Genomic DNA, 12,599 nt, shown 5'->3' on the forward strand with positions numbered 1-12,599 from the left:
TTAATCATAATCCCAGCTATAGAATTTAGAAACGTGGTTTGTTATTACTTCATCAACATTTGTAACTCAAGGCCAACAAGTAAGTATATATATTGTATTGGCATCAAAAACGATGGAGGCATTGTTTGACTGTTCAAAATTGGGTAAAAGGCCAGAGTTGTTTTAACCAAATAAAGCTGGTAAGTGATAACTTTAAAACTCGAAAGGAGTAATGTTCTATTGGCTTGGACGCATCTGTTCTAATCTCTACACGTTGACATCAAATGCTGGACCAGTTTGGAAGCCACTTTTGTTTTGTGTTCTTCTATTCCCCGTATACATACTCTGGATACATTGTACAGCCAATCTACCACGCGTAGTAATTATCTCTCACACATACTGTTTGAAAGCCACTTCTTGTTATATAAAAAGGATAAATAATGTATGAGTGTAAAAGAAATAGGACTCATACAAATCAAAACTAATCCTCACGTATCTAGATTAAAATTTAATTATATTATATAAATATATAAATACCTATATTTCCACGAGTTGTCTATTGTCAGGTTAATGTAGTCTAATTTTATAAGTAAAAAAAAAAAACATTATTCTTAACCATCATTAGTTATATTCACAGGCTAGTGTAGTGCTCAATGTAGTCCTCAACTTTCCCTTCAATCTCTTTCCAATTGGGCAGATTTTCCAAAAGCAAAGGAACCAAACCTCTCTCTCTCTCTCTCTCTCCCACACCCTTCCCTGCAACTGCAACACCGAGTCATCACTTCGGTCACACACACACTTTCCTCTCTACTCTTCAACACACCTAAAAGCCCAAAACACTATCACCTAATTTTAGTAACCCCATCAACTCAAAACTCACAAAAGACCCAATGTTATTGAAACTCCGATGACACCCCTCAATTAACTCTCTCACATTCAACCGTGTGAGAGAGGGCATAACTTGAACCATCCCAATGGAGATTCAACAAAGCTTGAAGCTCACAATCCACAAGAAATGGCCATCATCACCCAAAAAACCACCAAAAGAATCAGAACCAATAACCCCCACCCCCAACACACCAAAGCTGAAATGGAAGAAAATCTTCTTCCAAACCAAAACCAAAACCCAAATACAAACCCCACCAGAAGAATTCCTCTGTCCTATTTCGCGTTCCCTCATGTTCGACCCCGTCATCGTCTCCTCCGGCCACTCCTACGAACGCTCCTCCGTCGAAGCCTGCAAAAATGTCAATTTTACCCCTCAACTCCCCGACGGCACCACCCCCGATTTCTCCACCCTCATCCCCAACCTCGCCCTCAAATCAGCCATCCTCAAATGGTGCCAATCCACCCACACACCTCCTCCTCACCCCAACAACAACCCCGTACAAACCTTAATCTCCTCCAACCCTAACCTCGTACACACCATAAACCCCTCGAACACAAACCTCGTACACACAAACCCAAACCCCTCCCCAGAGAAAATCTCCGACCAAGATTTGATTCTGAACTCCCTGAGCGAAAACCCACCACACCCCGACAACAACAACCACCTCGTACAAACCTTAATCTCCTCCAACGCAAACCTCGTACACCCAGAGAAAATCTCCGACAAAGATTTGATTTTGAATTCTCTGAACGAAAACCCACCAGTGAAGAACCTCTGCCACCACGCGGAAACCGAGGTTCCCATAAGGCCGACACACTTGTACACGAGCTCCGAGGAATCCATAGCGACAACCTCGGCCTCAACGCCGCCGCTTCAGTTCTCCACGCGCCCGAGCTGCTGCTACTACTCTTCACCTTCGTCTTCAGAACTCGAACCCGCGACAATCCCAGAAGAAGAAGAGATCATGACAAAGCTCAAAAACCCTCAACTCAATGCAATCGAAGAAGCGCTTATCTCTCTCAGAAAACTAACGAGAATAAGAGAAGAAACAAGGCTTCAACTTTGCACCCCTCGGTTACTCTCCGCGTTACGCTCACTCGTTTTGTCGAAGCACGTGAACGTTCAGGTGAACGCTCTGGCATCGGTGGTGAACCTCTCGTTGGAGAAGAGTAATAAAGTGAAGATCGTGCGGTCGGGGATGGTTCCGCCGTTGATCGAGGTTTTGAAGTTTGGATCCTCTGAGGCGCAGGAGCACGGTGCGGGCGCGTTGTTTAGTTTGGCATTGGATGATGATAACAAAACCGCGATTGGGGTTTTGGGGGGTTTGGCACCGTTGCTTCACATGCTCCGATCCGAGAGCGAGCGGACTCGGCATGACTCGGCATTGGCGCTTTACCATTTGTCTTTGGTCCAGAGTAACCGATCCAAGATGGTTAAACTCGGTTCGGTTCCGGTTCTATTGAATATGGTTAAGTCGGGTCACATGACGGGTCGGGTTTTGTTGATTTTGGGGAACTTGGGTTCCGGGTCGGACGGGAGGGCCACGATGCTTGATGCGGGCATGGTGGAGTGTTTGGTGGGGTTGCTCAGTGGGGCCGAGTCAAGGAGCGGGTCGACTCGAGAGAGTTGCGTGTCGGTGATGTACGCGCTGAGCCACGGCGGGTTGAGGTTTAAGGCAGTGGCGAAGGTGGCTGGGGTGATGGAGGTGATGCAAAAGGTGGAGAAGGTGGGGACTGAGAGAGCTAGGAATAAGGTGAGGAAGATATTGGAGATTATGAGGGCCAAGGAAGTGGAGGAAGAGGATCATGTGGATTGGGAGGAGTTGCTCGACTCGGGATTGCCTTGCCGGACTAGGACTAGACTCGGTGCTGGGTTGGACGACTCAACTCCTAACTCGGCCCAGTTTTGAGTACAGTTGAATATTTTGTTAAAATGTAAATGTTTGGTTTTTTAAGATTAGGTTGTTAATTAAGGTTCTTTTGGTTCACAGGCTGCTTTTGGATTCTTCTTCTAAAAAAAAAAATTCCATTGTTTTTATCATTTTTGAAGTTGGATGAAGAATTGGTAAATGTGAGTATTTTCTTTTTAATTTGATTTATATGTATTATCAGTGTAAATTGTTTTACTTAATTATAATTTTGATTTTCTTAGTTTTATGAATTTTGTTCCTTATTATTTATTTTAATTTTTTTTTGGCAAATTTGATCTTCATTATGTTAATTGTGTGATCTTGCTCTATCATTAATTTAACATTCAATATTTGATAGAAATGTTGGTGTGGCATTACAATAATGTTTCTATTAAATATTGCATATTAAGTTAACAAATCATCCAAAATTGCATAATTAGAATAATAAAATCAAATTTGTAGGAAAAAGAATGGAGGAACAAAATTGAAGAAATTGAGAAAAGGAGAGATAAAAGGTATAATTAAGTTAACCTTTTTTACATAGTCTTTCAATAGGATTTAATCATATTATTACGTCATTATATTCATATAGATGTGATGAGAGGATAAATTCCTATTAAATATTTGTGTAAAAGTATACTGATAGATCATACAAATTAAACTCTTTCATTTTTAACTTTTTTTTCTTTGGGTTTAGAGGGATGGAAATAGCGAAGGTTTTTCAGCTGAACTGAGGTTGTGAGAGTTCATTGTTGATTAGATTTATGTAGCTGGGGAAAATAAAGGACGGTGATGCTGATTGAATAAATGAAGGGGAAAGAGTAATAAAGTTGATGTTTTTGGAGCAGAAAGTGCTGAAGGAGCGTCGGTGTATATGCTTATGCTACGACTTTATTCCATCTTCTACAGACTGTAGCGGGTTATGTTTCCCTTTTGGGTTTTTCTCTTTTTTTTTTTTTCTTTCCTTTTTCACTCAAAGTTTTGGTATCTGAATTTATTTTAAGCTCATATATTATACCCTTTTCATTTTCAACGTGTTCCAACTAGATAGATTAGTTGTGGAGACAACGCGGAGGATTACTTCATGTGCATTAAAATATTTTTTCCCCAAAATGCCCTTTTAGCAGAAATATGTTTCTGCTGTGGGGGTATAAAAAAAATATCAAAAAAGAAATATATTAACATTTCTATTGTTACAAAAACATATTTCCATTTTGATTTTTTTTTCACACCCACTTATATTACAATGTAAATACCTTTTGTTGTATATTTTTTACAATGTAACATTCTTGTTTTAACAGGAACATAATTATGTTTTATTTGTGCCAAATATAAAACGGAATCATAATTTTGTTGTATCCCCAACACAACAAAATCATGATTCCGTTGGAACTGAAAAGGAACGAGGGTAAGGGTAGTTGTAGGTAAGATAGGAAGGATAATTTTGTCTCTTTATATTTTCCAAATGTAAAGAGGGCGGTGCTTGATATTTATGGGATGCAGGGTAGTTGTGGCCCTACTTTAATAACGCAACTAAGGTAAGGACTAATCAACAAAATATTGCTCTTTCTCTTCCTGCACCCTCCGTTTTACTTTTTGAACCCAAAAAGACTTCAACAGACAAAAACACGATGGATACAGCGTAGGCATAGTGGAGATTCTCCAGCATGGGGGGTGTTGGTGAAGATGTAATCAAGATATGCCAGCCAAAAATACTGCTCTTTCACTTTCTACACCCTCCTTTTTGCTTTTGGCTCCCCAGAAAGACTTCAACAGACAAAAATATGGTGGCTGCAGTGCAGGCATAGCAAAGATTTGTCCTGCATGGGGGTGTTGGTGAAGAGGATGAGGGATATTTCTTTTCATTAGGGGGGTGCAGGATCAAGATGGAAGTGTAGGAAGTAAAATCCAAAAAACTGTAATCTACCACTTCCATCTCAGATCTGCCAGAATAGGCCCCTCGCATTTCTCAATCGCATATACTGAGACCCCAAACAATTTATTGAGACCCAAATGAACAAATTTTGGGGCTCATAAAGAAAGGGGATAGTTTGTTTGTCCCCACACTCATCGCCCTCCAAAAAAAAGAAGAAAAGGGTCAGTTGATAGGAATCTCCAAAATGCAAAAGAGAACAGTTAAATAGTTAAGCATTATTTTTTTAAAAAAAAATTTAGATTAGATGCCCTAGGATGAAGAAAAATGTTTTAGTACATTGTACTATTTAACATGTGTCACTTTAATTATGCAAGTCATTTCTATTTCACATTTAAACTAAATTTCTAGTATTCAATCTAGTTCACTTTTTGTAATATTCTCTCTGGACTTATGTATAAAAAAAAATATTATATGTTAAACTTAAATATAAATAAATTTAAATAATCTTATCTTATTTAATGCTATTATTTCTAAAATATTTATCTTTTAATTTTAATTTTAATTTTATTTTTAATGACTCTTTTATTTATGATAATAAGTTTTAATAAAAGATATTTTAAAAATAATTTTATTTTTTATTTGAGATTAATAAAATTAAATAATGATATCTAGTATGAAATTCATTATTTTTAAAAGGTAGTACTCAAGAAAAATCTTAACAGAGAATCCTTTTGAGAGTTTTATTTTATTGAAAATGGGAGACAAACCTAATTGGTCTGGAAACAACAGCAAACCGCGTGTACCAAAATAAAACCATCACAAAGATGTTCCGGATTCCATGATAAAGTTTTCTTTTCGGCAATAATCAATAAAGATGTTTAACGTCCTGAAGAATGATAAGCAACTCTGCCCCGTGGAGTATGGAAAAGAAACCATGATACCAGGTCCCACGTTAACTGCATTATGGGGTTGCACATTCATCATTTGACCAAACACAAAGCCAGTGTCGGTTTAGATTTCGTTCCTCAATCACCGCAAATTTCACTTCAACATTTTTTAACTTAAAAAACCCACCCAATAGTCAAAGCACCCCATGCCTTCAGTCAAAATAAAAAAAGTTACCTCCTAAAAACTCAACAGTTATTTTAAGTTAATAACTTTCACCATTAAAACTTCAGTGATGATTTTATGGATGATTTATGTATCAGATATAAAATGTTTACTAGTTTTATCAATAATTAATTTTTTATAAAAAATTTAATTAATAGTTGTTTTTTTTTAAATTTTTTCTTTTAATTATATTTTTTTCTATAAAACTTGAAGGAATACTTAATATTCCAGGTTAAATATAATTAGTAAATGATTAAATTTCTTAAACATATAGGTGTTTGATTTTCTAACCGTGAATAAAACTTTGTTAGAATTGATAGAGTATACTTCATCAATAATCTCTATGCCTTGAAGATGAATCTCATCACTTTCAGTTAGTTTCAACTGATCTAGAAACTAGATATAGCGTACGCGGCGCCTCTGTTACATTAAAACATCCGCAACAACTGCATCTGTATAATAAAATGGGCGTATATATAATGTATGCACATGCATGGTCCTTAAAACCAGCTGTTACAAGACACCCCCCTAAGGGACAAAACTTGTGCTACACTGCAGACAAAATGTATTTTTCAAAATCAAAAGGGTATCTCCTGCATTTTAATATTGCTTTGCCAAATTCTCCCCCACCCCCCACCCACAGTAACGTTTTCATTATTTAAGCACAGATCATAACTTGATTACGCATCCTCCGCATAATTATTATTTTACTACAACCTCTAACTTAGCACTAATTACACTATCCAACAAAAAATGCGTACTTCCATGACAAATCTATTAGTAAACTCTATATCCATTATCGATGAATAAACTACAGTACTACTGATCTGCTCGCCAAAATCAATACAGACTCTTGAAACTTGAATTTATCCCTAAAATCTACTTCATCAAGTGAAAATTGTCTCTCATTCACATATACTATTCTCACCATATAGTTAGTTAAGGGAGGATATAAATTTGAATTTGAACTTAATTCAATACCATTGGCTTATGAGGTGAAGATTATTCCAACTTATATATACTATTCTGACATTAATACTAATCAATATGAGATCTTTAACACACTTCTCATAGAGCAAGACATCTTTTGTAGTATGAAATTGACATGACTAGACATACGTGAATGCTGCAATAAAAACCATAACACGTAGCTTAACATATTCAACAACAATCACTATGATATACACTAATACAATATTAGTATAATTTAGCTTATTTTTTCTTCATGACATTTAGAATTTAGTTTTAGATCTAACTCTATGGCAAAAGCTAATTTCTGAAATAAGAATTGTTTCACCATTATATATATCATTAATCAAGTGGAATCTCAAACCGAAACACTAGCTTCTAATATCTTCCAAAAACGAATGAGAGCTCAAAATGAGAAATTTTATTAATTAAATCTTATAATATTACATTCGAGAACCAGACTCAGACTCATCATTTATCCAAAGAACAAGAGGGCGAAGAACAACAATAACTCCTCAAATCTAAATACCCCAATGCCCCCATTCACTTTCCACCTCATAAACACTATGTAGTATGTATAAATAATCAACCTCAAAACCATCAAATTCATCAACAACAGAGGTATCATTCTCATTATAAATTATAAAATCTCATCTCATTATCAAATTCAAACAACAAAAAATAAATAAATAAAATCAATTAATCTGATCACACCTGCGCCTGATCTCTCCCTTCCTCCCAGTCTGCACATTCAAGAGACTCAACTTCTGCATGGCCCTAGCAAAAACCTGAAAGAATCTATTTTGATCCTTCGCAAAAGTCTCCACAAAGGGTCTCGTAGTGGGGTCACTATACAAACCATGGTCAGATTTCAGAACACCCAAACCCTTCGGAAGGTTCTGGAAGTAAGCATTGTCGAACTTGTTGGGCGTCATGATGTCGTTGAAGACGGAGAGGGTAGGGTTAGTTTTGTAATCTGCACAAGCCTTTTGAAGCCCCTGAGCGTAGCGAGGGTTGTAGGAGGAGTTGGAGAGGTTGGTGACGAATTGGGAGCAGTGGGAGAATCCGACGGTGTGGGCCCCACTGAGAGCCACGAATTCTTCGATTGAGAAGCCGCGGTGGGTGAAGATTTGTGTGATTTGGGAGATGGGCATTGCGGGGGTGGGGAGGTGGTCAGGAACGGCGGAGGCGAGGGAGGTGCGGCCGTCGCGGCGGCCGAGGAAGACGGGGAAGAAGGGGCCGCCGAGCATGGTGAGGAGGTCGCGGGTGGCGGCGGAGAGAATGTCGGCGCAGGAGACGGTGTTGGGGCAGGCGAGCTCAAGGGCGGTCTTGGCGCGGACGACGAGGTCGAAGGCGTCGCCGGGGAGGGAGAGGTTGATGTCGGCGTCGCGCTCGGCCCTGGAGAAGGGCGTGGAGGAGAGGAGGATGGAGGCGTCACAGCCGTTGGGGAGGAGGCAGTCGTGGAGGAAGAGGCGGAGCGTGGCGGCGGCGGTGGTGGGGCTGGCGATCTGCTTGCTTGTGACGGTGTCCCTTATGATCTGGCTGAACTGCGGACAAGTGTCCTTGTAGAAGTCCAAGGTGAGTCGCGCGTTGGCGGCGCCGAGAAAAGATAGCAATGTGGTGAAGAGGAAGAGAGAAAATGGAGACATTGTTGTGATGTTTGAAGAAAACAAAAGAATGGATGAGTAGTGAGTAGTAAGTGATGAAGTTTAAGGAGGTGGAGAGTGAGGGACACGCGCCAGTGTGGGGGAGTGGGAGATGGAATCACGGGATGTGTGCGTTTGGTTAAGGTCGAGTGGGGACGCGACGCGCTGTGGGCTGGCAATGTTGTTGCTGGAAATGGATTGGCGACAATCAACGGCTATCGTTTTTTAGTTGGCAATAGTATTAATCAATGGATTATCATTAATGTATTAAGATTCAATTTTCTTAATAATATTAAAGTTTAATTTTTTTTAGAAATAATTATTTTGTTAAACTTTACTCCGGATTAAAAAATGTTGGTAGTATTTTATAAATAAAATTAAAAAAAATAAATTTTATTAATATTTAGTTATTTAGCCGTACAATCTAGATTAACATGGCGGTGGGGCGGAGGATATTGCTGTGATTTTGCAAAATACAGACACTCTCCGGTCTGGATTAAGATTCCCTGCTGCATTTAGCAAACAATGGCAGGATCCTTCAGCTGTAACTGATCTATTTTTTTATCTTTTTTTTTTTAATTGTAATAAGTAGTATATTTTATTTTATTATTTTATAAATTTTATTTTTTATGCTTAAGAATTTACGTAGTTATTTATATGAGCGCAGGAAATCCCATTTTCTCCTATCAAACCGTCCATTAGACTACTATTTGAGTATAGATTATTTTAGTCTTTAGAAGTATATAGGGACACACTTTCTCCTATTTAATAACTGTGACTCCAAATAGTTTATAATAAATTGTAATTAATAAGTTAAAGTATCTGTTGAAGGAGTATGTTTTTGGTATTTTTCTAAGATTATTAAACTTATATTTTTTTAACTTATATTTTCTAAGATTATTAAACTTATATTTTTATTATTTGTGATAATTATATATTTTAAATAGAAGTCAAACAATGAGTACCCACAATACAAAATCAATGAAATCAAACAACTAAATAAAAAATAAATCACAAATTAATGAATAAAATGAACATGTGACATAGCAAGAGAGTGGGTCGAAATCGTAAAGGAAACTTACTTGTGTGTGCAGTGCGAGAGAGTCACGGTTTAGGCTGTTCCCATTTCGCTCACCGCTACTACAGGAATCGCTTTTGCTTTCTTTTCCTCTGGCTACTAAGATGTTTCAGTTCACCAGGTTGTCTCTTGCCTGCCCGTGGATTCATCAGCAGTTCGAAAGGTTGACCTATATCGGGAATCCCCGGATCTACGCTTATTTTCAACTCCCCGAAGCATTTCGTCGCTTACTACGCCCTTCCTGGTCTCTGGGTACCTAGGTATCCACCATAAGCTTTTCTTCGTTTGAACCTCGCCCTTAACTTTAAGGCTATGCCATCCTAAGGTGAGAGAGTGGTGGCTGAGAGGGGAAAGAGCGTGAGAGAGTGGCTGAGAAGGGAAGAGAGCGTTGCGTAAGTGGCTCAGAGGGGAAGAGAGGTCTCTGAGCGTGTTTGTGGATGGAGAATTTTAATTTTTCTATTTTTTGTAAGAATTTAAAATTCTTCCAATTTAGTCTATTAAAATGCTTTAAAAAATAATGACATTTTAATTACTTTTAAAATATTTTATCCAAACAAATTATTTTATAAAAAGGCATTTTAATATCACAAATAAAATATTTTATCTACTTTAATTGCTTCATCCAGACACACAATAATAATTGGGTGTTTGTTTGGTATTTCAAGGTTCTATGTGTTGCCTAGGAATAGCAATTGTGCCTGACTAATAAAAAAATTTATTTTTTTGAATTTACAAACACACACACACAAAAAAAAACAGCATGGGTGTCGGTCAATAGTGTCCACGGACAGAGACTATTGAATTTGTATACTTGGTCATACAAAGGCTTCAAAGATAAGTTCTTTGGCCTAAGCCTACAAAGAAAATTTTAGATCTTATTGAAAATATTCCCCAGTTTTGGTCGATCGAGCACTCCCCAGAATTATGGCGGCCTTTCGTTTGAGGAGTTGTTGGATGCCGACCAAGTCGACGTAAATCGACTTAAAGAACTTACTTTTTTAACAATTCTGTTCAAGACCTATTTTTTTGAATTAAAGATGGTTGGGTTGATTTAAGGAAATACATGGATATAGCTTTCTGTATTTGATTGGATGGGTTTTCGCATTATTACTGTTGCTGTTTGTTAAATTTAAAGACTTAGATGAATAATTGAAAATTTCATGATTTTGTTTTTAAAAAACAGTTTAAGAAACTAATGTGATAGGGCATTACACTTTTAGAAGCTAAAATAATAATTTACTCGTTATATTCTTTTCTCTCTAATTATTGTATAATAATAAATTTAGCGATTTAAATATTTTTGTTGTAAAGCTTAAGGATTAAATTCTGACAGCGTGATGATTCAAGAAAATTGAGTTGGAGAGGATCGAAATTGGTTTTTGCACGATGAGGAAACTAATAGTTATTATCAGTAATTTAATGTTTTAGGTTTTCTTTTTAAATTATTGATGTTTTAAAATTCTAAAGTTTTTATTATTTTTTATCTATATTATCATTTAATTACTATTAAAATATTATATAAAATTAAGAAAATATAAAACCAGTTTAACCAATGCAAAGTGAACTGTTAGTGGTGATGGTGATATTCATTATAGAGACAATAGGGAGGTTGTGGTGGTACCACCAATGTTTATAGCTAGGATTAATTAAGTTTTTAATTTTTAAATTTTTATTTGATTGATTAAGGTTTTTTAATTTATTTTATTAAGATTTTTTGTTTTTAAATTTTTGTTTCACTGATTAATGTTTATCAATTTTCATTAAGGTTTTTAGTTTTTAATTTTTGAAAAATACAGTTTTTATCCCTTAAATTTTCATTAAATAAATAAAAATAATGGGGTTCGAATTTTTGTCTAGGGATTAAAAATTAAAATTTTTAAAAGTTGAAGGATATTGATGACTAAAAAAAATTTAAGAACTAAAAATTTTAATGAAAAATAATTAAGATACTTTGACCCGTCAAATAAAAGTTTAAGAATTAAAAGTTGAATTTAAAAAAAATAAAAATTTAAGAAGTAAAAACTTAATTAACTCTATTTATATGTTTCGGTCATGGTAAATATTTTCAATTGAATGCAAGGAAAGCAAGTTTTCATTGTGTTATTTAGTGAAAACTTGGTTTTCTTGTGTATTTTGATTTCATATCCTTTTTTGTCTGTTATTTATTTTCTTTTTTAAAAAAAATATTAATACAAAAGAAACTTATTTCTATTTGTTTATTTGAATTCACACCCCTAAATCTATAAAAATAACATAGCAAAGACTTGTTCCCATTGGGTTATTTTTTAAAAAACAATTTAACCGGACAGAAACTTGTTTCCTCTGTGTTAAATTTTGAAGCAATTAACATAAATAGAAACTTGTTTCCATTAGGAGTATTTTGGTAAAGAAAAAAAAGAAAAAAGTTGTAAGGCTTTAATAGTAAATTGGGAGGTGCCAATAACAATGCCCATTTATATGATTTTTATAGTAAGAATTTCAAAATTTAATTATATAAAAACTTATATCTAAGATAATTTTTAATTAATAATAAAAAATTCAACTAAAAATACATGTATATTAAATTCTTATTTTAGAATAACTACAAAAAATATATCAACAGATAGTTTCTAATTAATTATAATAGAAAAAGTTTAAAACTAATAATACACGTATATTAAATTCTTATTATAAAATTTATATATTTGATAAATTTTAATTAGTCAATAATGTAATGATCATAGTGTAAAAATTTAAATTATGATTTCATGTGATGAGTCTATCTTTTACACTTGGCTAAACTTTCCAATTAGGTTAATGTATGATAAGAGGAGCGCTAACAAGAGACTCTCTAACACATTCTTATAATAAATACTAATAAGTATTTTTAGGATATTGGTTAACAAAGTAAAATGAAATTTTTGTATTGAGATGCACAAAATTTCACGCTCATGATTGTTTTATATTCTGTTATGATTTTCACATTAAATACTTCATCATTTTAGTTCCTTAACCAATTTTTTAAGAACCCTAGATAGCAAGATTCTTAATTTGTAAGTACAAAAATATTTATTTATTATAGATTTAAATTATAATATAATTAATTTATATATTTTAAAAATATTTATTTATTATAAAATTTAGTTAAATATTTATCCTTTGCA

At 35.1% G+C, this 12,599-nt stretch overlaps 2 protein-coding genes across 2 annotated transcripts; one reads left to right on the forward strand and one right to left on the reverse strand.

Moving 5' to 3' along the window:
* Window positions 1-618: 618 nt before the first annotated feature.
* On the forward strand, window positions 619-3,024 carry LOC114382474 (U-box domain-containing protein 40-like). Its single transcript, XM_028341926.1, has one exon. It carries the CDS (start codon window positions 954-956, stop codon window positions 2,775-2,777), a length of 1,824 nt encoding a protein of 607 aa, XP_028197727.1. The 5' UTR covers window positions 619-953; the 3' UTR covers window positions 2,778-3,024.
* A 4,107-nt stretch (window positions 3,025-7,131) lies between these two features.
* LOC114382792 (peroxidase 31-like) lies at window positions 7,132-8,427 on the reverse strand. Its single transcript, XM_028342406.1, has one exon. It carries the CDS (start codon window positions 8,379-8,381, stop codon window positions 7,428-7,430), a length of 954 nt encoding a protein of 317 aa, XP_028198207.1. The 5' UTR covers window positions 8,382-8,427; the 3' UTR covers window positions 7,132-7,427.
* Between the last annotated feature and the right edge of the window lie 4,172 nt (window positions 8,428-12,599).

This window comes from Glycine soja, chromosome 13 (assembly GCF_004193775.1).
Source record: "Glycine soja cultivar W05 chromosome 13, ASM419377v2, whole genome shotgun sequence".
Lineage (NCBI taxonomy): Eukaryota > Viridiplantae > Streptophyta > Magnoliopsida > Fabales > Fabaceae > Glycine > Glycine soja.

Excerpts from the sequence above, each read along its gene's own strand:
- LOC114382474 (XM_028341926.1), top strand. The coding sequence starts at position 954 with ATGGAGATTCAACAAAGCTTGAAGCTCACAATCCACAAGAAATGGCCA.
- LOC114382792 (XM_028342406.1), bottom strand. The coding sequence starts at position 8,381 with ATGTCTCCATTTTCTCTCTTCCTCTTCACCACATTGCTATCTTTTCTC.